Source organism: Phalacrocorax carbo, chromosome 20, assembly GCF_963921805.1.
Source record: "Phalacrocorax carbo chromosome 20, bPhaCar2.1, whole genome shotgun sequence".
Classification (NCBI taxonomy): Eukaryota; Metazoa; Chordata; class Aves; order Suliformes; family Phalacrocoracidae; genus Phalacrocorax; species Phalacrocorax carbo.
In genome coordinates this window covers 1,193,539-1,218,097 of record NC_087532.1, presented here as the reverse complement: position 1 = coordinate 1,218,097, position 24,559 = coordinate 1,193,539, and the positions used below count along the sequence as shown (strand labels likewise).

The window sequence follows — 24,559 nt, the reverse complement described above, 5'->3', positions numbered from 1 at the left end:
CAGCGGGCTGCCCGGAGAGAGAAGAGGAAGCTCTGACGGGAAAAGCTGTGCTTTGAACGCGATGTGGGAAGTTACGGGGTCTAAAGCCAACTCCGCTACTCCTTCAGTCGCTTAGAGGAAAGCGGCAGGCTTCCCCTCGCTCACGTGAGCCAGGGCTGCAGAAGGCACGGCGGAGGACTCGTGTAAACGCATGTGAAAGCCGGATAGCCGCGTTCCGACACCGTCTGCAAAGTCAATTGAGAATGTTTTCAATTTTGTACCGTTTCCCAGCGCAACTGCCTGCTGAAGATGTCATCCTCTGGCCCAGGGTAAAACAGCCCTGGAAAGCGGTCAAAGACACAACACAGTTCCATAAATAGCAATGATAATATCTGCAATAATACCAGAGACCACAGAAATATAAACTTGCCATTTATTCCCCAGCATTATTTAATCTTTGCTATCAAGTATGCTGAACGCAGCACAGGCTGACACGCGCAGCTCTGCCCCTCGCCCTGCCTCACTCCGTCACCTTCCCGCCTGGAGATTTTCACCAGGTGGCATCTGAGGGGTTGGTACGTCTGACCGAGATTTGCTTCACAGAGCAGCCTCTGCAGCTCCACAAACCTCGTTGCTTCGCGGGTGCACCAGACTTCGTGTCCCACCTACCTGAGCAGAGCGGCATGTTCATTTTCATAGAATCAGAGTTGTTACGGTTGGAAAAGACCTCTAAGATCGAGTCCAACCCCCAGCCCAACACCCCCAGGCCTCCTAAACCACGGCCCCACATGCCGCATCTACACGGTGTTTGAACCCCCCCAGGGACAGTGACTCCCCCACCTCTCTGGGCAGCCTGTGCCAATGCTTTACAACCCTTTTCGTGATGAAATTGTTCCTAATCTCCAGCCTGGACCTCCCCTGACGCAGCCTGAGGCCGTTTCCTCTCGTCCCATCACTAGTGACTTGGGAGCAGAGACCGACCCCCCCCCTCACTCCAGCCCCTCACAGGCAGCTGCAGAGAGCGAGAAGGGCTCCCCTCAGCCCCCCCTTCTCCAGGCTAAACCCCCCCAGCCCCCTCAGCCGCCCCCCAGCACACTTGTGCTCCAGACCCTGCCCCAGCCCCGCTGCCCTGCTCTGGACACGCTCCAGCACCTCCATGTCGTCCTTGTCCCGAAGGGCCCGATTCTGGCCCAGCGCAGGGCCCCCGCAGCACACGCGTGGGCGCCCCTTCCCCGGCCCCGGGGGCTCCGCGGCAGCGCCGGGACGGGCCCCGAGCGCCCCGCGAGTTGCAATGGGGACCCCCCCCCCGTCCCCGGGGAGGGCGGCGGGGGAGGCCGCGCCGCAAACCCCGCAGCCCCCTCGGCGGCGGCCCCGCGTGGGGCGGCGCGGCGCGGGGGTGGGCACACGCGGCCCGCCCCGCCCCGGAAGGCGGCGAGCGCCCGGCGCGGCCCCGCCGCGATGCTGCAGCTCCGGGACGCGGCCGAGGGGGACGCGGCCGGCGGCCCCGGCAGCCCCGTGGGGCTGGAGGTGCCGGGGGGGGCCGGGCCCCCCGCCCCGCCGCCCCGGCAGAGCCTGCGGCCGCTGAGCCTGCGGACCGCCACCCGCGCCGGCCGCCTCCGCGAGTACTTCGTGTTCCGGGTAGGGCCCGCCGGCGGCGCGGCCGAGGCGGCCCCGCGCCCCCCGCCCTAACCCTCCTCTCCCTCCTCTCCCCCCTTTAGCCGGGCACCGTAGAGCAAGCGGTCAGCGAGATCCGCCTGGCCGCGCTGCCCACGGAGGACGGGGACGTGCGGAGCGTCTGGCTGCTCACCGAGTAAGTAGCGCGGCCGCGGCCTGCGGGTGCCCCCCCGCGTCCCCCGCCCCGGGTCCCGCCGCGGCCCCGCAGATATTAACGCTCGTAAAAGGGAGCGGGGGGAGGGGGGAGGGGGGCGGGGGCGGCCGCCCCACACCGCGCTGCCCCCCCCACACCGCGCTGCCCCCCATCCGACCCGCTGCAGGCCTCAGGTGAAAGCTCCAGAGCAAACACGTTACAAAATCCGGCGCAAGACGGGATTCGCTCCTGCGCTAAACCCGCGGCAGCTCTAACAGGCCGCTTCATGAAAACCACGCCTGTGCACCGGGTTACAGGCCCTTAAGCCCTACCGCGCACCAGGGAGCGAAGTGGAAGGGGGGAGTTTGCAGGGTAGCCGGCCCAGGGGGTCGGAGCAGAGCCCGAGCTGCGTCCGCCCCGCTCCTCGGCACAAGCGCAAGGGTAGAGGCAGGGCGGTTTGGGTCCTTACGCCGCGGCACAAGTGGAACCGGCAGGGAGAAAAGGTCAGTGGCAGGTGGAAAAGCCACGGCCCGTCGCCTGGTCCCACTCTTGGCGCTTACCTTTGCACAACGGGGACAGCTTTGGTCTCATCAGCTTTGCATCAGCGTTCCTGTTGAAACGAGAGACAATTTTGAATTTTCATAAGGGAAGACGATGGGCTCAGTAGCAGGTTTCAAAGGCGCTGCTTTAAAAGCCGAGCTCGTTACTCTCAGAGTGAAAACATGACCTACTCTTAGGTTGCCCTGAGGATGAAATAGCATTATAGCTGTGATGGTTCAACAAGACAGTCTGGCAAAACACCCGGGGAAAGGCAGGATCTTTTATTCATGAAATTTAAAGAAAGCGACAAGTTTTGGGGCATGCTGACTGTTCCTAGAGAGGAAGACACTAAGTCAGGCCACACAGTTAAAGGAAACGATTTCTCCCCCCAAACACGCACAAATGCAGTTAGTTTAGCAAACGTGGCAACGCGCTCTCAGCACGGTATTAAACGCGTGCGGGAGGAGCTGTTGGAGGCTCGTCTGCCCCACTGAGTAGCATTTGTTCTCAGATACCAGGAGGTAGCACTAGAGCTCCCTCAAGATCTTCAGACTTGTTCCGATTTTCTTAATATTTTCCTATGTTGCAACATGACTATCTCTGACATTCAGCCTCTTTTCAGGCTCGCTGGTTCAAAGCAAAGGCTGTAACGGAAAATACAGCATTACTCAGACCTCACATTCGTTCTCCTTCCCGACTCTTCTGTCTGTCAGGCCGTCAACTGTTTCTAGCCATTAATCAAAACTGCTAAAGCCCGGTCGTGTTATCTTACCAGGATTGACCACTGGAACAATGAGAAGGAGCGTCTCGTTCTTATCACGGATGGGTCCCTCCTGATCTGCAAGTACAACTTCATCAGCCTGCAGTGCCAGCACGTGACGAGGATAGTCCTCAGTGCCGTCGACACCATCTCTGTCGGAGGGTTTGAGTTCCCACCTAAATCTCTGAACAAGTATGTTGACATAGCAATATGTTATGGTAATTCCTGTATCGTTTCTGTAACTCGTGTGAGCTGTTGACCTCTGTCACTGACCGTGGGACAAGTCAGAGTCCTTCCTGTGCTCGAGTGACTTTGGAAACAATTACTGAAGCTCCATTTTCCACCTCAGAGCAGCTGCTGTTTTGCTGGGACCATTAGTAGTTACGTTAAAAGCGAGTTGCTCGAGGACTTTTGAGGTAAGATGAATAGCTTGGGAGCAGAAGTTCGTCGCCAGTATGTGATGCAGCAAGTAGCAGCAGCAGCACCACCTTAGCATTACGAGAAAGCCGCGTGTGAACATTACATGTAAACATAAGGTAAGTGCAGGCTGTCACGGGCAGTACAGTTCAGGCATTGTCTGAGGTGTCCAAGGAGCTTAACCTTTTTCCCCTCGGCTTATAAGAACGTACCTTTGCATATTTCAGGGGCTGAATTCTTCTAGTGCTGTTCTAGAGGAAAAACTTGCTCTCAAACTTACCTTCCAGCTTCCAGTTTTAAGTAGGTCTTTTTCAGACAGTACATTTCTAATGAAACTTGCCTCAAAAACCTACCGTATTCATTCTGCTGTCTTCAATATCAGGAGAGAAGGTACCGGTATTCGAATCCAGTGGGACAAGCAAAGTCGCGCCTCCTTCCTGAACAGATGGAACCCGTGGTCCACAAACATCCCATACGTCACCTTCACCGAACACCCGATGGCGGATGCCGACGAGAAGAGCGCATCCCTTTGCCTAGTAAGGACGTCACCTCTCCTGTTCTAGCTGGCTTGTTGATGTAGGCTGGATACGACTTAGATTGTTTTGAAATGATACAGCAGTTAAATCAAATAGAAGCCGTTAAATCAGAGACACGGTACTTAGAGCTGTCAGCTACATTTCCCCATTCCCCGCATTTTGGCTTGCGGGGCAGCCCAAGCGTCAGGTTTTGCCAGCTACCCATAAATGGTTTATACAGGAAGGAAGCTGAAACTTCCAAAAGTGCAGAGTCCTGTAAAACCCCAGAGAAAGTAGATCTCCACGCTGTTCCTGCTCTTGCTTACCTGACAGGCCCATGCCTGACTTCTCACCTAGGACTGCCAGCTCATTAAACAAACAGCTTAATTGCCAACCGTACACCCTCACTTAGGTGGCTCTCAGTTTTCTTGCACTACTTGCTCTCCTCTGAAGGCTTCCTTACAAAGAGAACACTAGCGTAATTTAAGTCCAAGACAGCAATGATAAAGGCAGAACTACAGTCCAAAATAAACATTAGTCACTGATCAGTGTTTACGCATCTAGAACATGTGTTTGAGCTACACATGACTAGTGTCCTGGTGTGAAATTCACTGTATCATTCAGGTTAAACGTCAGACTGTAAAGTTGGTCACAGCACGCGAGATCCATGAGAGCTACAGCTTTAGCGTTAACCCTTTACCATTAAACATCAGTAACTGTTTGTCTAACCATTTTTAAAAACGGTGGAAAAAACCCATTTTTAAAAATGATGGAAAAAACCTCAAGATGATTTTTCCCCCCCCCTTTTCAGCTGGAAAACTTTAAGACTCAGCTAATTCAAGCCGTGAAGAAAGCCCACAAGGAGTGTCCGTTGCCAGGAAGGGCTAATGGTGTGCTAGTGCTGGAGCGTCCTCTTCTGATCGAGACCTACCTGGGACTCATGTCCTTCATCAACAACGAGGCCAAACTCGGCTACTCCATGACAAGAGGCAAAATTGGGTTTTAGAGTGCATTGCATTTAATCTTTTCAAGGGAAAGTGCTTCGATATTGGTCTCCTGGGGAGAGCACGCCACGTGGCGGAGAACTCGATAACCAGAGTGAAGAAGTTAGGGGAAGGGAAGGGGCGGTTGTAGATCTGACAGCTCACGGGAGGCCCTGGTTGTTACGGGAGCGCACATTAGCCTCAAGCAGACGCGAAGTAGCCTCAGTCTTGCATTTTGTATCTAATTTACAGTCCTTCCTGCTTCTTACACAGGGCTGGTGAGCAGTGCTATTCTCCATGTCTAGCTACATGTTCTTCCCTCTTAATTAATTGCGATTGGTACCTGCTACACACACACCGCCCAAATATCCGAGAGCGCGTTCATGCCGTGTTCCAGTTGCATCCCTATATACGGTGTCGAATCACGTAGCGTGCTTGGGATTGACTTGCATTGTTTAGACGTGTTTGTGTTCACAATTACAGTAATCTTGGCATTTTGATTAACGCCTGTTAAGAATTTTGAAAGCTGTGTCAATCATTCTTCAGCAAAGAGTCAGCAATTTGTTAAAGCCGCACCGTTATGTCTGCTCGGAGCAACGTACCTCAGCTATGCCTTTGTTCGCTGAAGTATATGGCTGAGCGTGCGTTCATTAGTCTCTTGTAAAAACACCTCCCTCTAAGAGCCAGGTCTAACTTCCTGGTTTCTCATGCAGGTGGTCTTGCTGCCGCCATAGAATAAAGACTCTTTTGAGAGAATATTGCCAAAAGCCTCAAACACATTTGCCTTCAAAACTATTTATACAACTGAAAAGGAATTCTATTTTGATTAGATTTATATTCTTAGCGGTTTTTCTTAAATCTACTCCAGTTTGGCCAGCAGCAGTGCAGGACTTAACGGAGACAGGCAAGACTTTAAGCACTGTACATCAATCTCGGTTTATACATCCTTGCACTTAACCTCACACAAGTGTCCAGTAATGAAATTCAGAAGCAACGTAAGAGACGCTACAACTGAAACTGCTCACAAGGTTGCTCTAACCAGCTTTTCCATTGTGTCCAACCTTCTACGCACGCCGTTTTATCAGAGCACTTATCTGCGCAACTGCAAAGCTGAATAAATCCTGTGCTGCAGTGGTGGCTTTTTGAACTTAAAGTAGATGTGTGCTTATGAAACATATGTAAAGCTGAAGTCACGACCGAATGCAACAAGTTGTACGCGCCCTTCAATGCATTTTCTAAGATATCTATTTCATTTCCATTAATCTTGCAGTAAAGTTAAATTTCAACTCAATTTGTTCTTGGTTCTTCAGTTTGTGGAGACTGGGGCTGTGAAATTAAGTAGCGAAAATAAAAACACCCGGTAAATTCCTGAACAATGGGCTCCCTTCCTTTGTAGAAGGCAGTGGCTGGCTACTCCCATTAAGGACAAAGGAGAGCCCAACTGCTCCTTCCCGTCCACTCCCACTTGGCACTAGGTAGTTGGGTCAAAAGCTCCCATTTCACTGCCTGTAATAAATCATTCTGACGTACCAGTTATGATCCCTCTTGTAACAATTGAGTGTAATAAATCCATGGTAAACGAGGCACAGTTACCGTCACCTGTTAACATCTTAGTCAGGAAAAGCAAAACTATACAGATGACTTAATTTGCTTTGGAAACAAAACTTGTTCTGCTTTAAAAGGAATTGATTTACCAGAAGGCGTCGTACTGATGTACCCACTTCTGCTACAATATTTAGTTGTAATACACCAGGAAAATCCGTTGTCTTACAAGACAGATAAGCTGCACCCTCCTGTGCGCAAGTAACCGTCTCCTTGTGCTGGGATAAATAGCTACAGTCACATCACTGAAAATATAGAAACAGGCTTTAGAATGCAGAAGTGCAGGTTTATAGTTAGAGTCATACCAAGTTTGTAACTATCAAAATATTTATTGGAAATTACAAAATTTAAATATACTTTATACACACAGCTACAATTTTAGAAAATAAAGTTTCGTAGTTGACAAAGTTCAAGAGAAAGTTCAACTACATCAATACTAAAGTTTTCTTGAAATCCAGGCTTCACTCTCTACACTTCAGTTGCTACGTCACTTCATTCAAACGCAATCACAGTACTTCACACGTTGGAGTTTGGGTACGCTCCTTCAAATAAATAACTTATAAATACAAAAACTTCAGGCTGGGCAACAGGGTTGGACCCCTTTCCTCATTCTTCCTCAAGCTTGTGAGCATTTTTAATGCAAATGATTGCTATTTTACCTCTTCTCGTTCCAAGTAACACACACAAAAGTTGTCCTTACTCAGAAGCACCATGGAGTCTCCGCTAGAATGCCAGGAGAGAGAGACGATCTGGAAGTCACCTGCAGAAACAGGTCGGAGTTTGTCAGCAAGGAGCTGACAGTCCACCCTCTCACCCTAGGAAGAGGTAGCGAGTAAGTCACACACGCTGCAAAAACTACCCTCCTCATCTTGGAAGCCTGAACAGGGCGTTCGATTTTGCTGCCGCTGCAGCAGAGCCAACACGGTCTCCTACACAGCGGTGCGGATAAGCCGCGTTACCGACTCTTTCCCCCAAACCTATGGTTACTTTGCCCTCAACATACGAACACAGACTTTGTGGACCTGTCATTTTAACGCAAACGAATCCACAAGATGGTTCACCAGTGCAGAGCTAATGACATTGCTGCTGCTTGCGTAGAGCACAAGAACCTGAATCTTTGTGCTTTTTCTGCTTAATATGCGGAAAGGCATTGATGTGATCTAGCTGATGGCCCTGCATCACTTACTGCCAACCACAAAACTGCTCATCACCCGGGCCAGCTTCGAGTTCGGGTTCATGTATGTTCCATCTTTCCCCATCATGTTTACTATGCACATTTTTCCCCATCAGTGTTGGAGTTCAGTTGCTTTCAGACCACCCAAAAACATCACGGGCGGTTCAGGGTCTTTACTGCAACACTTGGCATTCTGCACAACTACAGCGTCTATGTAAATAAACTGATATGAATATAAATCTCGAGAAAGAATTCAACATACCGTATGATTAAAGCAACTATTAAATCGTTAGCCCCTGTGCTCTGGCCTTGATACATTTTACCGTATTTGCTATGTTTCATTATAAACTCCTCTTGTTTTGAGGATAGAAATACCTGTTTTTAAAAAGCTCCAAGAACACATCGGAGCCATTGACATGATAATGCTCAGACCGATTTATAAGTGGAAAATCTGAAGCAGCAGCTGCTAACGGCTCGCCGAGGTTATTGCAGGCAGCCTTACCTTCCATTGGAACCTGCACCGACACACAGCCCGCGGGGGACCACAAGTAGACTTTGCTATTGCCCGTACACACCGCGAGTCGAGGTTGTCGTGGGTCCCACTGGAAAGATTGGATCGCACACAGCTGCTCCAAGACTACAAACAGTTTCAGCTTCTGAATGTCCCAGATCCAGACAGCGTTAGGAATGTTATCTGGCAGAAAAGGGAGAGGTAATCACGTAAATATCTGAAGGATAAAGAGATCCTACTTTTTTTTTTTTTTTAAGAAATGGGCATTAACAACACAAACCGTTTAGGTATGCCACAGGTTTAACACCACTAGAGTTTTGCCTAGCAGCGCCTTCAATTTTGCCTTGGAAATATTGTAAAAAGGATAAAAGTAGTGACTTTGTCTTCCAGTCCTTCACTGCCTTTAAGTTATTCACAACTACGCTGCTGTTGATCGGGTTGCATTTCAAGCACAGCTTTTGCATCCAGACATCAACAGCCCTTCAGGACCACCGAAGGGAAAGATTAAACATTAATTCCATGACTGTTGCTATCTGAGGTGATCAAAAGCCCCCCTACTACAGGTTGTAAAGAATTCTGCCTTTCAAGAGACACTTGCTGTAAACAGAGGAGGAAAGACTTGTGTATTTCATTTCCTAATACAGTCGGTCAGCTCACATACATCTGAAGAAATAGAAAAAGCTTGCTATTTTCATTAAATACATAGCCAAGACCAGGTTAACGCACTGATGAGCGGTTCTGGCAGCTCACAATATGTAGGCTGGAAGACATAGGCTGAGCTCCCCCTGGAGCTACGTGTTTGCACAACAGAGAGCTGAAATAGGGCCATGAGTCTTCTCACAATGCAAAGTAACCGACCAGTTATTGACCTCGTCTCTTGCATGACAACACACCACACACGAGTAGGTTTCCCCTTTAATATAGGCCAGTAGGAACTTACCATTTTTGGTTGCCAGGAAACAGTTATCCTGACTGAATGCCAACATCCCAATTCCCATTTTGGGATTTGCCCTGTCAGCAACTGGTTTGATATACTGTAAAGAAACCGGCACCTGGGAAATGTCATCTGGAATTTGAAATAAAAGTACTTTACTAAGCAAGCCTCAGTGGACAAAATAGTTAAAAAACCCCTCATCTCTGAAGTGATAGGGCCATATTTTACTCTTCTCCAAGACGTTCCAATCAAAAACTTCAGTTGTTTTAAGATGTTGCATCTTCATATCTACAGCTTATTATTCTTACCCTTCTACAAAAAACCAGAGGTTGGAAATGCAGGCAAGTCTGAGATTAAACTACAAAAAAAGGAGAGACCAAATTTTCTGCTACCTTCTAACTAGTATTTCAAACAAACACCAGTGTAAAAGGAAGGTGATTTACAGTACCACAAACAAGGAGACAGTAAAAAATAAAAAATACTAGTCATATTGTGTGCCACCTCTTTAATATTTCAAAGCCTGTCATCTGGGACGAGTTTAAGCCATCACTATGACTACAGCTTCTTAGACTAAAGCCAAATGGCTTTTTTCATGCTCTGCTTTTTTACATAGCCTCATACCTAAGGGGTTAATTACTGTCCTAACACAGACAGCAAGACCGTAACACCTTCAGATTGTGTTTTTTAATTATTGGAACTGCTGCACACTACGATAATTCCTTATTTGCAATAGTTCATCTGATTCCGGCAATTACCTGCGACAGTTGATCGAACGAATCAGAAAAAATCCACACAACGTTAAGACAACTTTTGCAGGCAGCTCCCAGACTGAGACCTGCCTGCTATTTCCCTTCTACAATATCCCATGAGTCTTTACTCTGCCTTCAAACCGCCATGCAGGCAGCACCCCCTCCAGCAGGGTGCTTACTGCCCTGGGAGCTCTTCAGTTAACTTGGGAGCCTTGAGCAGAGCGTCCGGAGGATCCATTCCAATACCAAAGAGGCAGAGTTCGCCTATAATGTCTATTTATGGCAAGGCTTCACATGGCAAGCTCAAGTGTCTCATTTTAGTAAACTTTGGCTTACATTTACTTTGTGTGCTGAAGAGAGAACTAGCCAATGCTCTTGTTGGAGGGAAAGAAAGTCTCTCTGTTTCAACAGATGGGGATTTCTCCACTTCTTTATACACAATCTACAAAGAAACAAGTGAGAGTTCTACAGAAGGGCCTCGGAGAATCTGAACATGGGCTATTACCAAGTCATCCACATCCCACTAGCTCATTTTCAAGTGTATTACATCTCAGCATCCCTTAGTTCACCAACGGAGGAAAGAGCTTCAGCAGGCAAATACCCAATCCAGCATTCTCAGTGAATCAGCTGCTATTTGGAACCACGATCAGGAAAACACTCCTGTGACAAATAAACAAACCTTGACGTCTACGAAGAATGAGCCTGCCAGAGCACACCTCATTCATTATTCCTGAGAGCTCGATCTGGCAGTACAATAAATCTTCTTTACAATGGGAACATGGATTTCATTTTTGCCACAAAGAATCTTTAATCAGACACTCTCATAAATAAATGCAAAGCACAACATCACAGAAGGAAATAGCAAAAATATTTTGATAGTGTGCCTACACCACTGTTCCCAAACGCAAGCAGCAGGATAAAATGCACCAACTGCAATTCCTGCCTGTGTAGCAGAGATTAACAGAGCTATTTCCATTTGTTTCCCATTGCATATTTTACACCTAACTGGAAGTAAGGGCATTTTTCAGCTGTGAGAAGTTTTGCCAAGGTGCATTTAATGGGTCGTGCATTGCTTCTGGTTAAGAGGCATCGCCAGTCATGTGAATATTGCAGACCTACAGGCTACGCGTGTAAACTCCTACAGGGTATCTGTCCAGAGACAGGAGTGGTCCCTCCTCCGCAGTGGTGTGCAGCACTACTACATTCTGTGTTCTTTTTCCCTTGATGGATGAGAACAACTTGTGATTTTTGGAACAAACGCTACAGCGCTCTGCCAACCACCCTGAATCCGTTGGGCCTCGCATATACACGTATGCAAGGATAAAAATAAAGGATGACAGATGTTTACAGGAAATGCTCTTTAGGTGAGCTGGATGAGCTTGTGCAGACAAGATGTAGATCTGATCACAACCCAGTTCCAATGCTGTTTAAAGTCACGAATTGTATAAAGCTGAGACTGTTAAGTTTCCCAGTTTTCCATCATCTGCATACCCAAATCTGTAACGCAATCACCATATACATCAAAACACACTGGCATATGACAGAAGCCATCTGAGAATCTGGTAGGCTAAAGCTGAGGGGATCATATGTATGTATTCCATGGAACTTGAAAGGATTCCTCTATTTTTTTTTATATCCCCAAATTTTCACGCAATATCCCAAGCCCTATTTACACGTTAGAAGTGGAAAAAGCAAGGTCTCCAGAATGCAGCATATTTAACTAGCATCTTTCAGACAAATAGCGGCGTCAAAGAGCTGCTAACGACTCAATGGATTCTGGATCCGTACTTACAGTCTTGGTGTTAGCAATGGTTGCTGGGTGCTCAAACTCTGTGATCTTCTTCCAAGTTACATGGTTCAAGATACGCACCTAATTCAAGAAAGCATCCCAAGACAAAACTGTTACGACAAAGTTCTACAAATGGTTTAGATAAGAGAAAATAAACCTATTTCTTACCTTTTCATCATAGCTGCCAATTGCCAAAAACTGACTGCTGGGACTCCAGGCGATTGATTTTATGCCTAGCGACCATTCATAAGCCCGGTAGGTGGAGAGCAGTCTGCCATCAAGGGAGTACAGCAATATTTTATACTGAAACATAAACAGATTAATTCTAAAGACTAACAACACTGTTAAAAGTGAAACCTTTCCTCCCAAACTCCCCTTGCTTAGAACGCAGCAAGTCAAATACGAATGGCAGGGTCTCTTATCTGCCACTTGAGACAAGAGGCTCAAAGGCTTCCAGTTTGGCTCTTTTGGCACTAACAGAACGTGTCCACCCTGTCCCCAAGAGCACAAACGCCCCGCTGGGCCTGAGCAATGGCCCACCCAGCCCAGCACTCTTCAGCATCATCGGTAGCAGGTGCCTCGATGGAGGACTCTCATGCTTCTCCAGCGTCTGCAAGCCATCTGATGAGGGGCGTTACAGCCCTGCCCGTTCCCAGGGGCATTTGTTTTGACCATGCTGCCCGTAACTTTATGGCCACAGGAGGACGCTTTCCTGCACCTAGAAGTTCACCTACTCAGAGCAGAAAGGACAGCAATTTATATAGTCCTCGCTAACTTTTTGGATGAGCACTTTTACTGAACTGTAAAATTACTGTGCAATGGAAAGTAAAATGGTAAAAGAGTCTTATAGAAGAATGCAGAAGCTGCTTGAAATAATGTGAAAGCAATGTTTACAGTCAGTTCTCCCCACCCCCAAGATAAATTAGAAAGAAAGCTAATAAGATAATTTGCTGTCATTAAAGATTTACGTAACAGTTTGAAATACACTTGTAAGGACATCCATTGCTACCAATACAAGTATATTATTTAATATGGTTTGCGTTCAGCTTTTGTTATGTTTAAGAAAGAAAAAAAAATTATAACACTGGTTATTTTTGTTACTGCTTTATACATGCTGGCTACAAACCCACTTGAATTCTCCAAGCAAATAATCTGCTTTTCCCTCATACCTCCAGACAGGTATCCCACACCGCCAGAACACAGCCATTGGGAGCCCACTCAATCCCAAACAGATCTTGTGTTTCAGTGTCAAAATGCTGCCCCCAAAAGAGAAAAAACAAAACCATTTGAAATATTATGTTAACAAATACAGTTGCATCTGACCCAACATAGCCCTCAGTTTTATCCTTTTAAGTGCTACCACAAAGGCAGAAGAGCCTTTTGTATGCTAGTGTAGAAACAGAAGTATTTTCCTTTGCAATAGTACGCTGCATTCGCCGTTTCTTTGGCTTCCCTTTACAGAAAAGGCAAAAAGTTGCTATACCTTAAAATGAACAGCATTTCATAAGAAAACAAAAGTAGTTGCACTGAACCAGTCAAGAAATTTATCTAGCCTAATTCCTTGCCTCAGAAAGACCGGGGCAGGATCATCAGGGAAGAGCTTGGGAATATGGCGAGCGTGTAGTGGTGTTTCCCAAATTCTGCTATCAGCTCCTAATGAGACTTGGAGTTCCTGAACCAGAGGTGATGCTGTGCATCAACTAGTTCTCAATGGGTTTTAATTTCCCAGATCCATCCGGTCCTCTCAGCCACGCCAGTGTGCATCCCACAGACTTAGTCTCATTGTTAAAGAGCAAATATGACAGATGATATTATTCATGCCAAATGATCCCTTTATCAAGCATTTGATACTTTTGTTATTATTATTAAGCACAGTTTATTGTAAATAAGCTCCTGCAAGAATTTAAAGGTGAACTTCTGCATTCTGTCAGAAATTCTTTACACACGTGTAGTATATATCAGCCTCCTGAACAGCAGGCTGCTACGGTGCTACGCCTGCAGGACAGTGAAGGAGCCAGATGCTGGACGCAAAACGCATCGGCAACTCTAAAACCAGCCTAGCAGAGCGACCGGGTCTACAGCAGTGTGCAACACACACTTGTCGCCTAGGCGGGCGCAGGGGAAGGCCAGGACATATCTTACTCTCAGTAGCTGCCAGTCGCTGCACACAAAGATGCTAATGAAGTCCTTGCAGTCACGTCTTTCTGCTACTGCCATATAGCGGCCATCCTTAGTGAAAGCTATCCCTGCCAACGAGACAAAGTTAATTAAAAAAAAAGAGAGAGAAACGAAGACAGAATAGCTGACGATTCTCCAGTGACAAGCAGTTACTCCCAATTCAGAGAAGTAAAAAGAGAAGGAAAAATACCTTCACAGAAGATCACATTAATCAAGGCAATGCACAGCTTTACTAACGTGCTTGTGTTGGCAGGTCTTAAACTTTGGATTTGCTATTTCTAAGGATGCAGCTTCACAGCTATCGCAGAACTTCAGCATGCTTCAAAAAACCACGTTTGATGACTGACAGAGAGTTGTTATACAAGACCCACAGACTTCAAACAAACAGTTCATTTAATCTAGCTAAATGGATTAGTTATGCAGGCACTGGAGCTCCACTGGCTTCCAGGCGTTGGTCCCCATCCACTCTTCCTTTACATGTCATACATAATTGCCTTTGTCATATACAGGATATTACTATGTGCAAGGCTCAGTCAGGAAGCCGCTAACCACAGCCATGTGGCCAGACGGTCCTGACATGAGCTTCCCTCTCAAATCTTTTCATGTGTAAAAGATGACAAAAGCCGCTTTGGATTAGCGTTTTTCATCACCAATGCATCCAGCTTAATTTAATGCCTTCCAGGAGCCTTCAGAGGCGAGCACCGCAGAAAGACGCGTATTTGAAGGAGCGCCACATAAATCAGGTGTAATCCCTCATTCGCCGTGAGAACACGACAACCCCAGAGCGCACGTTGGTGCGCTTGCGGCAGGCGGCGCACAGGTCCCGATCTCGGAGGCGTGCGCCCCTGAGGGTGCACTAACCCCTCGGCAGGGAGGGTGCCGGAGCCTGGTCTGAAACACGTGTTTCATCACTACACATCAAATCCATTTTCCCCTTTCTGCCACATTAGAAAATACCATTCAAAAAGACACTTACCCTGCTGACAAGCTTTGGGATACTTGATGTAAGACACAGATTTCGTACACAAGGACCACACAGTTATCCGCAGCTGTCACAAAGAGAAAGAGACAAGGAGGTATTTGTTTATTTTTGTAGATTAAAGAAAAAGTAAATAGAAACCCATAACCCTAATTCAAGAACAGCAAGTAGATCAATATACCTTCTGTGGTTAATTAAACTTTGCAGCTATTCTGTGTAGCTCAAACAAAGCCCTAAGAAGTAACTGCGAGGAATTATCTCCCAGCTGCCTTCAGTTATTCCAAGTTAGCATCACAGGCACACTGGAAACGCCAGGTACGAGATGCAGAACAATATGGAAGAAAGCTCTTCATTAACACTAAAGTTACTGGTATTAGCATGAATTGCCAGTGTCTATCATACATAGACACTTTTCAGTTGGAAAAACACAGTTTCATCACAGTCTCTGGAAGAGAGATGAGAAGTTTCTTGCATTTATGAATGGATGAGACGTTACAGCAGCTTAAGAGCGTTGTATCTCTTGGGACAAGGCTACTAAGTATGAAAATTTATCTGTATTTTTCAGCTTTTTGACACACTCAGCTTTAACAGCTAATTTGCATTTTGCTCTTGATGCTTCTCCTCAGCCACCCACGAGAAGGCAACATTACGCAGTTACCAAAAGAGTTAGAAGATAACCAAAATACGGTATGCAAAGCAACGTGTTAAACATCTCATTTGGGGTATTTCTGGAGGCTTGCGCATCCATAAAACACAAAAACTGCAGAGAAGGCAGTCAGCTGCAAAACAAGCCTCTCCACAGCTCCTCAAGGTCACAGCCTGCATTCTGGAAGCTCTGCGTTGCCATCTGCAGATTATTCAATTAAAAACAAATACTTACTCTCCCTTAGCAACGGCAGCCACACCAGACATATGTGCATTAATCAGTATGTCATGTGAACCTTTGCATTTATATCTGGAGCAAGGAATGTTTCCAGTGTAATGCTTTTTTCTTGTGCTTTCCTACATTTTATTGCACCAAGGTAAAAAGATTCTAGAGGAGACACAGGTAAAACTATTTTTGCAATAAACCACCACGGTCATAACGCTACCTTTCCCAGAACTACTCAACAACAAAACCAGTTCTGATTCATTACATAAGTAAAACTTCAGCACTGCCCACCATCTCATCACCCTCCTGCACCAGACGCAGGCCATCAGCATCACCAGCAGTCTTGGGAGGAAGTCTCTGCTACGCCTTTTTGTGGTTGTCCTCAACGCACATTTTTCTTCCCTAAAGTAACTGGTACCATTCAACGGTGACAAAGGACTCCTCAGTAGCATCCTATGTATCTGTTCCACCCGGCAAGGCCAGAGACTGTGCATTGTGACAGAACTTGGACGGTCTTTCTCATCACTGACGTTATCATTTTTGCTAGAAAGCATGATTGACACAATTGACACTGTTCAAACCAAGAGACAGAATCCTGACAAATGCCACCTCCCTCCAGCTATACATGGAGTCCCAAAGCAAGAGAGCAGCATTAGCTGTTCTCCCTTTGGCTTTTTATACACAGAAGAAAATTTTGAGATTTGAAGAGACAACACAGACGTCAACTTTTTGTATTAAATTATTACAGGAAAGGGCACAACCAGGTCAGATTCCAGGCTGCTCCTATCCAAAGTTAAAAACGGTATTGGACCCCTATTTAATGTAGTGTATATTATTCCTTTATTTTACAGGTATGAAATTACAACTGGACATCCGTAGGACCAGCTTTAAGTTTAGCAGGTCCTAGAGGAATCCATTAGATGAACGATATTAATCAAGTTTATCACTGCAACTGCTCACTTCCGGACACACAAAAATACAGCATTGTTAGTCTGCTCTTCGGGCAAGATTTACTTTAAAAATACCAACACAATGCCTACTCGCATTCTTCTATAGCGACTGCAATGGTGATATGCTGCTTGCTCCTATTAACTGCAGTGTTAAATGTACTTGCTGCTGTTCCTCCCTTGACTAAAACGCGCAGCATACACAACACACATTCTACAGCCACTTAATACCAGCTTAGCAGCTGCAAGCTTCGAATGCTGAGGTCTGGACTGTAATTTTTCCTGACAAAGGCATCCAAGTTTACATTTGTGCTGCTACTTGGCCTCACAATCAACTCACCTGGCCTGCTGTGCGTCAAGCGCCATCCTACCCTGGACCAAATCGGCTGGCTCACACCAGGCAAAGCCTTACTGCTCACCTCAAGCTCAAGTACATGAGAAGAGGGAAGTCTCTAGCAGTGGGAAACAGCACGCGGGGTGCAGAGCTCTTACTGTCACCTCTGCCTTGCCCGAGACTCTGCCGCAGAAGAGAAAAGGCAAGGACATCTCGTTCTGAAAAGTCTTTCTGCATCCGTCTCCACCTCATCCTTGGGTGCAGCCCTCCATTTGCTGTTCAGACAGAACCTTCTCTAAAAGGGTCAAGCTCTAACTCCCCAGAGAAGACACTAATAATTGTTTCCCTGTTCATTCTTGTCATGCTGCACTTAACTGCTGAGCACGCACTTCACCAAAACCAAAAGTTTCAGTAACACTGAACGCTGGTATCATTGGGGCAGTGCCTCTACGTACCTCCCCAACACCCCGTTCATTGCACGTATGGCATAAATGGCAATAACGGCATTGCAGGACTGGGTTGTGTTCTGTAGCCTCTCCCAACACACGCGCATGGGATGTTCACACCCAGTCTACAAAAAGCCCCACAAAAACACACTTTCAAAGCCTTATTATTGTACTGGATGCCTACAACCCTTTGATAACCGAAGCACTTCACCTTCAGACTTGATCCGAATCCGTCATGACATACCCAAAACAACTAATAAGATCCTCTGCTCAACTTCAGCACCTCTCTCCTGAAAAGGCTGCGAGGGAGCGAGAGAAGCAGACAACTGCAAGTCGGAGACCAGGTATATGCGCTGCCGTAGCTTCACCGCAACCTCTCCCCCGAGTCGCACAACACATAACCCGAAGGTTTTGGCCGAGCGTGAGAAACGTGTGAAAGCGAACCATTTTGATTCCCAAAATTAGGATTCTCTTCAGTCATTCTATCTGTGTACACTCAAACATTTTTATAAACTGAGAAAGTCACATTATGTGCTTAACGTGTGGACTTCACCCTACCTTACAGAGATTAACAAGATGTGTACAATTAAATTGTGACAAAGGGAGAACCCTCATGTTCTCAAGTCAAACTGAAACATTATTCCACAGTCTTGCCCAAGCTGCCAACATAAACTAACCCGAGAAATATTATTGCACAGCTAGCAGAGATGATTATGAGGCAGAAACATAAAATGCACAGAGGGTGAAAAAAGAAAGCCAAACACTTCAAAAATTACAATAAATTGCATTGCTTTTATTTGCCTCTCTCGGAGACCTCGTGGGGAAGGAACAACTGCTTTTACAGCAGGAAAATAGACTGTGGTCAATGAGGTCCGCAGCAAGCGCTGCTTTTTCACTGATCGTTTTGAGGGGTACTTTAGCATGGATGACTCGATTAAGTGGAGTTGTCAAACTCAAATGCTAATGATAATGGCGTCTGAGAAGTTTTCAGCTGTTGTTTTGCAGTGGAAAAACAAACCAAAAGCAGAAGCATTTTTAAAATAGCCTAAAAACAGCTGAGAAATAAAAGGTATTTAGATGGTAACGTGATAAACAGCCTCCAGTTCTGGGTTCAGGACTACGTCCCGATGTTGACAGCTACAGGCAGGTGTAAGGCTGGTGATTTTCAATAGATGAAAAACACACTTTTAAACAACCTTGCATCTCAAATGACCATCAACTTTTGTCCCAGACTTGACTGGGTCACAAGGCCTCCTTACATAGCAGTGTCTGTCAGCACCGGATTTCAGAAGATTATTCAGAGCACATTCCTCGACAGAAAGCATTTTTCAACCAATGCAGCCATTTACAGTTACTAAGGATTAGCTCCAATATACAGAGAAACACACACTTTTTTCCCCTGCTGCTGTAGATCGAAAGAAGCTCCTTAATGCTTCCCTACCTAATGTGGAACTAGAGAAAGTACCATATACATAGTTTTTAAGTATGGCTCTTAAAAGAAAGACTCAAGAACGATGCTGCTGATCTTCTATCAGCATTGAACTACATATCTCAACACACAGAAGCCCTGAGGAAGCAGCAATCTATTTGCCTTCTCTGTATCTTTGACCTGCAGCTCTCGTTTAAGCCCTGCCTATGAATTCAGGTGGAACAACGGCACTGTGAGGGGAGAGATACCTGGTACACACCTTCCGCAGGACAAACTGACAACATGGAATCTTTCAGCAACCGGCTTGCTGTGTTACACACTGCAGGCATGCGGAACTGCCTCACAAAACGGGGTGTATTTAAGCAGGAGAGGAATCGCCCTCTACAAAATAAGTAACGAAGGATAGCTATGGGACAACAAGCTGCTTTCTAGCACACTGCATGAAAGAATATAATCAACATAGTGTTCCAACTTCTTCAGATTCCAGACAGACTCCATGTAGCAGGCTTTCGGAAGGTGTTTTTCCAACTAATTTAGATTTGCTCTTGATTAATCAAATGAGAAAAATGTACTTCCATTTTTTCTCCCCAGGAAACCTGTTTTTCCTAACAGAACTGTGCTCTAGCTTGGTATAAACAGCAAGGTGGTGAAAAATCAAGTTGCAACTATTCTGACCACTTCTCACGTGGAGCTGTAAGATACAAGCAGACAATTAAAGAAATAAACCTTCCAAGTTTGGAAGTACCTTTGAATATATCCAGCTGCCTAGTAAAACTAGTTTTTTCCTGGCAAAACCTAGCAAGTCTGTACCTCACCTTGGAGTTTGCCAGTCTGGACAGCAGCACTGACAGTTCCCAAGAGAAGGAAATGCTCCAATCCAGCATAGCAGGAGTTTAAGGATCAAACTGCAGCTTTTTTACATCTCAACGGGACCTCCATCCTAGATGCTGAGAGAACGACCCCTCCACTTTAGCTAACGTACTTTGAGAGCAAAGATGCTCTCAAATTTTGGGGGCGAGTAACTAGGTACTACACACTTGTAATTAAGCACGGTAAGTTCCTCTGCATCTGCCAGTTACCCATTATTGCGGAAAACCAATCCACTCTCAAGCGAAAGGACAGAGTCTCTATACACTTCCTCCGATAAGACTGTACCATGTGATTGCCTTATATATCACGCTGTTTATTGCTGTGTAAAGATGCAGATAGGTACCTGTACCAGTGTTACTGTACATTGTGTAACAATCCTGGGACCCAAAAACCTGCACATTTTTACAGACTCATCTCCAATAAAATGATCACGTTTGAAAGTTATGTTAATTGCATATAGAGCATTGCTGCCCATCTCAAAAGAGTGAACAGAGTCAAAATGGGTTTTGGAAATGTGTATCAGAATTCTCACGCACTCCTCGAGCTAGGAACTGCACACCAGCCACATCAAAAAACCACGCCATTCACTCTAATGCTGACCGCAAAAAGAACTTGACTACAAGTCACCCGGTGAATAATTTTTCTGACGCGCTAGTAAGCATGGATTGCTAGAAATAAATTAGCACAACCATACTCTTCAGAAAACCTCTAGGAAGAGGAAAGTTACTTGTGAGCTTACAGTGGAGCTCACATGTTGACCTGAAGAATTACAAGTATGAGTAATTAGTTGGTGCTCTTTGTAAGTGTCAGGCTACCAAAGCCAAGCCGCGCTGGCTGACGGGGAGCCCGCCAAGCAACCGCTGAATTTGATAACATACACAATACACCAATATTAAGTATCCTGATAGTTTCTGTCTTGAGCACTACTCACGTCTGTCCCACCAGACCATGGATTTAGCGCAGAGAGAGTAAACACAACTCAGACATCGGCATAACCCAGGCAGCTGTCTGACAAAAGCTAATTTAGCAACCTGTTTACAGCTGGAAAGAAAACTTATCCCAACACAGATGCCAACTTGGCAAAGGCTTAATGAAATCCTCTAAGGTCAAACCAAGTTCTGTTGGGAGGCAATAAATACTTGCTAGTCCACCCCCACAGGCACGTGCCATGAGATACTCGCAGCACATAGCACCAGCCTTCAGTTTGGGTTACTCAGACCACAACACTTCTGCCCGACTAGCAGGCATGTCTCCACTGACTTCAGGCTGAAACGCTGGACTCATTTTTTTATTTTAATCACTATCAGGGTGAATCATTCCAGGGAAAACTGAGGCCTAAATTCATCCCTCCTGTCTAAAGGGGTAGGGGAATGGAAAGAGACTGCTTTAGAGCCAGAAAATCTTTACCCCAGTCAGTACTAAAAATCCTCGCCAGCACTAAACATCCTTGCTGGAGAATTCCACCACGTGTGTGCATCAGGAACTACACTGTAGCTGTATGCAGGCTTCTCCACAGGTTCCCTTGAGAGCATCAGCACTTGCACTAACTCCAGTCTGCACACAGAGACACCAGAGTGCCCCATCTATATTCCAATTACATTGGGATTTGCATGAAAAAAGGAAAAAAATCTTACAGTGTAACATTTGAATTAAGTGCTAGCAAGGGTTATGACACAAGAACCTGTTACTGAAAATCCATCTACAGTTCTGAAAGATTAAATCTAGCAAAGAGAAAAATGCCTTGTATGTAGTTCTGTTAGCTCATTTCTGACCACTCATCGTTGTACTGATTAACATGAATTGTCAGCTCTAACCTGAAGACTATAAAGGTGAAGAGAGACTTCCACATGCCTTCCGACAAGCCTGTGTCCAGCATCCCCCAACTCACTTGCGTTCTACCTCAGCATGGATTCCAGGTTATGGCTCTTAATCAATAAGCACTTACAGGTGTTTTAATTTTAATTTTGCAAGTGATTCTATCAACAGCAGTCCGATTCCTATGTACAAAATCAAACAATTAGGAAAGTATTTTCAGGATCTGATCTAAATCTCATCTCACAGGTCAATAAAACTAAGCCCATATTTTTTAACTCTATAGTCACTCTTAAATCTTTATGGTTTGGAGCTTTTTTGCTAGAAACCCTGAGCCTCCCCTGAGCTACAACACATTTGATTTCTAAAATTCCTTCGATGAATGCCAGTTATCCCTGCTCTCTTCTCAAAACACACAATTTTGCCTTCCAGGCTAAGTGTCTATTTTCTATCTTAACATTTTATCCTCTTGCTTCTGATGATAACAGAATAACCAGCATCAAAACTGCAATTAACCGAGGTTACATGTATGAGTATAGGAGAGCTACAGCCGTTTTCTTTACCACCACTACAGCTTTAAGAGCTTTAGGTTATTTTAAGAGGCAAAGGGCAGACAGTAACATCTGACACCGTCGAGAGCAATCATGACTTCACACTTACATGGAACTCAGTTGTATTGAGAATGTGACGACCATCCGGACTCCAGCATGAAGCCACCAATCCTGCTGACCCCTCGTCGATCTTACAGTGCCAGTCTGGCTGCTCCAAGGACCAGACCTAGGGCGGAGAGGAAACCAGACAGCGCGCCAAACAAACAGCTCAGCAAAACCCCTGCTTACGAGAGCACGCTACAGCTGAGAACAGGTTCCTGCATCGCATACCAGAGAGGTCAGGAAACCTCTGAGAGCCCGCGGCCATGAAGGACTGGCGCTGGATCCCACTACAAAAGTAAGCTCCACACCTCTGCGTGTTAATACAAATTGTAAAGTAAGGTGGTTGGCTTTTTCCTGTGACAAATGTTCTGAGCATCCGACACTTAAAAAAACCCTTTTAGTCCATTTAACAAGTTTGCATGTTTTTATTTCCATCCGAACTAAGAAACTCTAAGATAATCCCCAGCTCCAATTTGTTTTGATGAATATTTTTAGTTTAAGTTTGGTTCTTTTCAAACTAAGATGTTTGTCACAGTTTTAAAAGTAGCAGCAGGCTGGGTTATCCTCAAACCACACGTTATGAATAATGATGCCCGTTACTTTAGCAAAAGCATTGAACGAGCGCTCGCCGTCACGGAGCTCTCGCTCACACCACCCACACATCCCCAGCCGTCCTTACCTGAACAATCCCGCGCTTGTACATGGCGCATAATATGAACAGAGAATCAGACGACCATTCTATGTACTGGATCTGGTCCAGGCAAGTGTACAGCTGGAGGATCTGGAGGGTCTTCACATCCCGAACCGCCAAACGGTACTGCACGCACGAAGCCTGAACGAGAGCAAACCCAGAGCTGCGTTGGTGCACCGACACCGGGCTCGAGCACGGCGAGCACCGCCGAGACACAACGCTGCCTCGACACGCTCCCGCCGCCGTTAGGGGCTTTCATTTCAGCAAGGCTCGACGGGCACCGCGCTCCCCAGGAAACTACAGCAAAAACGGTTAAACCGGGAGGGACGGGGGGTTTTGCTGAGAGAAAGAACCCTCACTCATCCTACAGCTGCTGGTTCGCTACTTCTGCTCTTTAAGAAAGTTATTCTTTGTCTCCCAACTACCATTTTATTTAATAAACCTTAATCAGGCCTCCATTATAAAGACCCCCGTTGAGCCAAAGCCTCGCAGCTCCCGTCCCGCCCGCCCCGCACGGCTCGGTTTCTGCAGGCCCGACAGCACCACCGCCTCCTCCTCAGCGCCCGGCCCCGGAGGCCGCCGCCCCGCCGGAGGGAGCCCGTCCCGGGGGCCGGCGCGGAGGCGGCCGGCGGGCGTCGCTGTGCCGCGGGCAGGGGCCGGGCCCCGCCGCTCGCCGCCGCGGGGGGAAGCCGTGGCCGCCGCGGGGGCCCGGCCCGAGGGGCCGCCGCTCGGGCGCCTCGCCCTACGGCCGCCTCAGGCCGCGGCGGGCGGGAGCGGCCCCGGCTGGACGCGACACCCCCCTGCAGGCAGCGGCCTCCACTCACCAGGTACCGGCCGTCGGGGGAGAACCTGCCGAGCAGGCCGGAGAGCTTGAACAGCTCCGAGAAGTTCATGGCGGGGCGGGGTGGGGGGAGCGGCCGCGCCGCGATTCAAACCCGCCCGCGCCGCCGCCCCGGGCCGGGGCGGAAGCGGGCGGAAGGGGCGGGAGCGTCTTGGCCGGGCGGCCAATCAGAGCGGGGGCGCGCCGGCCCGCTGCACGCCGGGAGTTGTAGTCGTGGCCGCTTGCGTGCGAGGGCGGCGGGAAGCGGGCGGGAAGCGGGCGGGAAGCGGGCGGGAAGCGGGCGGGAAGCGGGCGGGAAGCCGCCGGATGAAAGTGATTATTAGGCAAAGGAGCCGTTTAACGAGTCGCGGTGCGGTCCGGCGCCGGGGCCCGCCTTCCTCCTTCCACGCCGCCTCCCCACGGCGGGCGAGCTGCCCCCGGCGCGGCGGCATCGGCGGGCAGCGCCCCGCGCCCGGGCTCGTTACTCCTCCCGGCTAATTACCGACGGCGAGGGGAGAGCAGGCGGGGTGTCCTGAAGGGTCCCCCAGCGAGGCCGGAGGGACTCAAGTTGCAATAGAAATGCACCAGGGAGCAGGATGCTAATCGGGTCAGAATGAATGAATAAATAAATAAATAAAGTTTTGGAGGGAGAAAGCCCCAGGGACTGTCAGCTACGGGGGAGGCGCCTGGATAACCCCTCCCCGGGTACACCTTCCCTTGGGAGGCAGCCCCCCGCCCCAGTACAGCCGGCTGCCAGACTGGGTGCGTG

At 47.3% G+C, this 24,559-nt stretch overlaps 2 protein-coding genes across 3 annotated transcripts; one reads left to right on the top strand and one right to left on the bottom strand.

Moving 5' to 3' along the window:
- Positions 1–395: 395 nt before the first annotated feature.
- Positions 396–23,944, bottom strand: WRAP73 (WD repeat containing, antisense to TP73). Of its 2 annotated transcripts, XM_064470199.1 has the most exons (13): positions 23,795–23,944; positions 22,959–23,111; positions 22,287–22,403; positions 14,915–14,987; positions 13,903–14,006; positions 12,930–13,016; positions 11,929–12,063; positions 11,764–11,841; positions 10,308–10,413; positions 9,229–9,354; positions 8,280–8,471; positions 2,347–7,363; positions 396–648 (listed from the first exon to the last, which is right to left on the bottom strand). In XM_064470199.1, the coding sequence occupies exons 1-12, from the start codon at positions 23,861–23,863 to the stop codon at positions 7,254–7,256; spliced, it is 1,350 nt and encodes a 449-aa protein (XP_064326269.1). In that variant the 5' UTR covers positions 23,864–23,944; the 3' UTR covers positions 396–648; positions 2,347–7,253. The 2 variants fall into 2 exon arrangements, with proteins under 2 accessions (XP_064326269.1, XP_064326270.1); XM_064470200.1 differs by lacking the exon at positions 396–648 and having other exon boundaries at positions 6,913–7,363; positions 8,353–8,471.
- TPRG1L (tumor protein p63 regulated 1 like) lies at positions 1,399–6,292 on the top strand. Its single transcript, XM_064470201.1, is given in 6 exon segments — positions 1,399–1,617; positions 1,698–1,789; positions 3,102–3,278; positions 3,886–4,039; positions 4,830–5,019; positions 5,022–6,292. Coding segments are annotated over 6 exon segments (924 nt in total). The 5' UTR covers positions 1,399–1,437; the 3' UTR covers positions 5,153–6,292.
- Positions 23,945–24,559: the final 615 nt, after the last annotated feature.

What these genes read in the sequence shown, in the direction of transcription:
- WRAP73 (XM_064470199.1), bottom strand. Translation starts at nt 23,863, where the DNA reads ATGAACTTCTCGGAGCTGTTCAAGCTCTCCGGCCTGCTCGGCAGGTTC. An exon ending in GCGACTGGCAGCTACTGAGA is followed by an intron (nt 13,017 to 13,902) that starts GTAAGATATGTC and finishes TTTTGGGGGCAG; the next exon opens with CATTTTGACACTGAAACACA. An exon ending in TTTCCTGGCAACCAAAAATG is followed by an intron (nt 8,472 to 9,228) that starts GTAAGTTCCTAC and finishes CTTTTCTGCCAG; the next exon opens with ATAACATTCCTAACGCTGTC.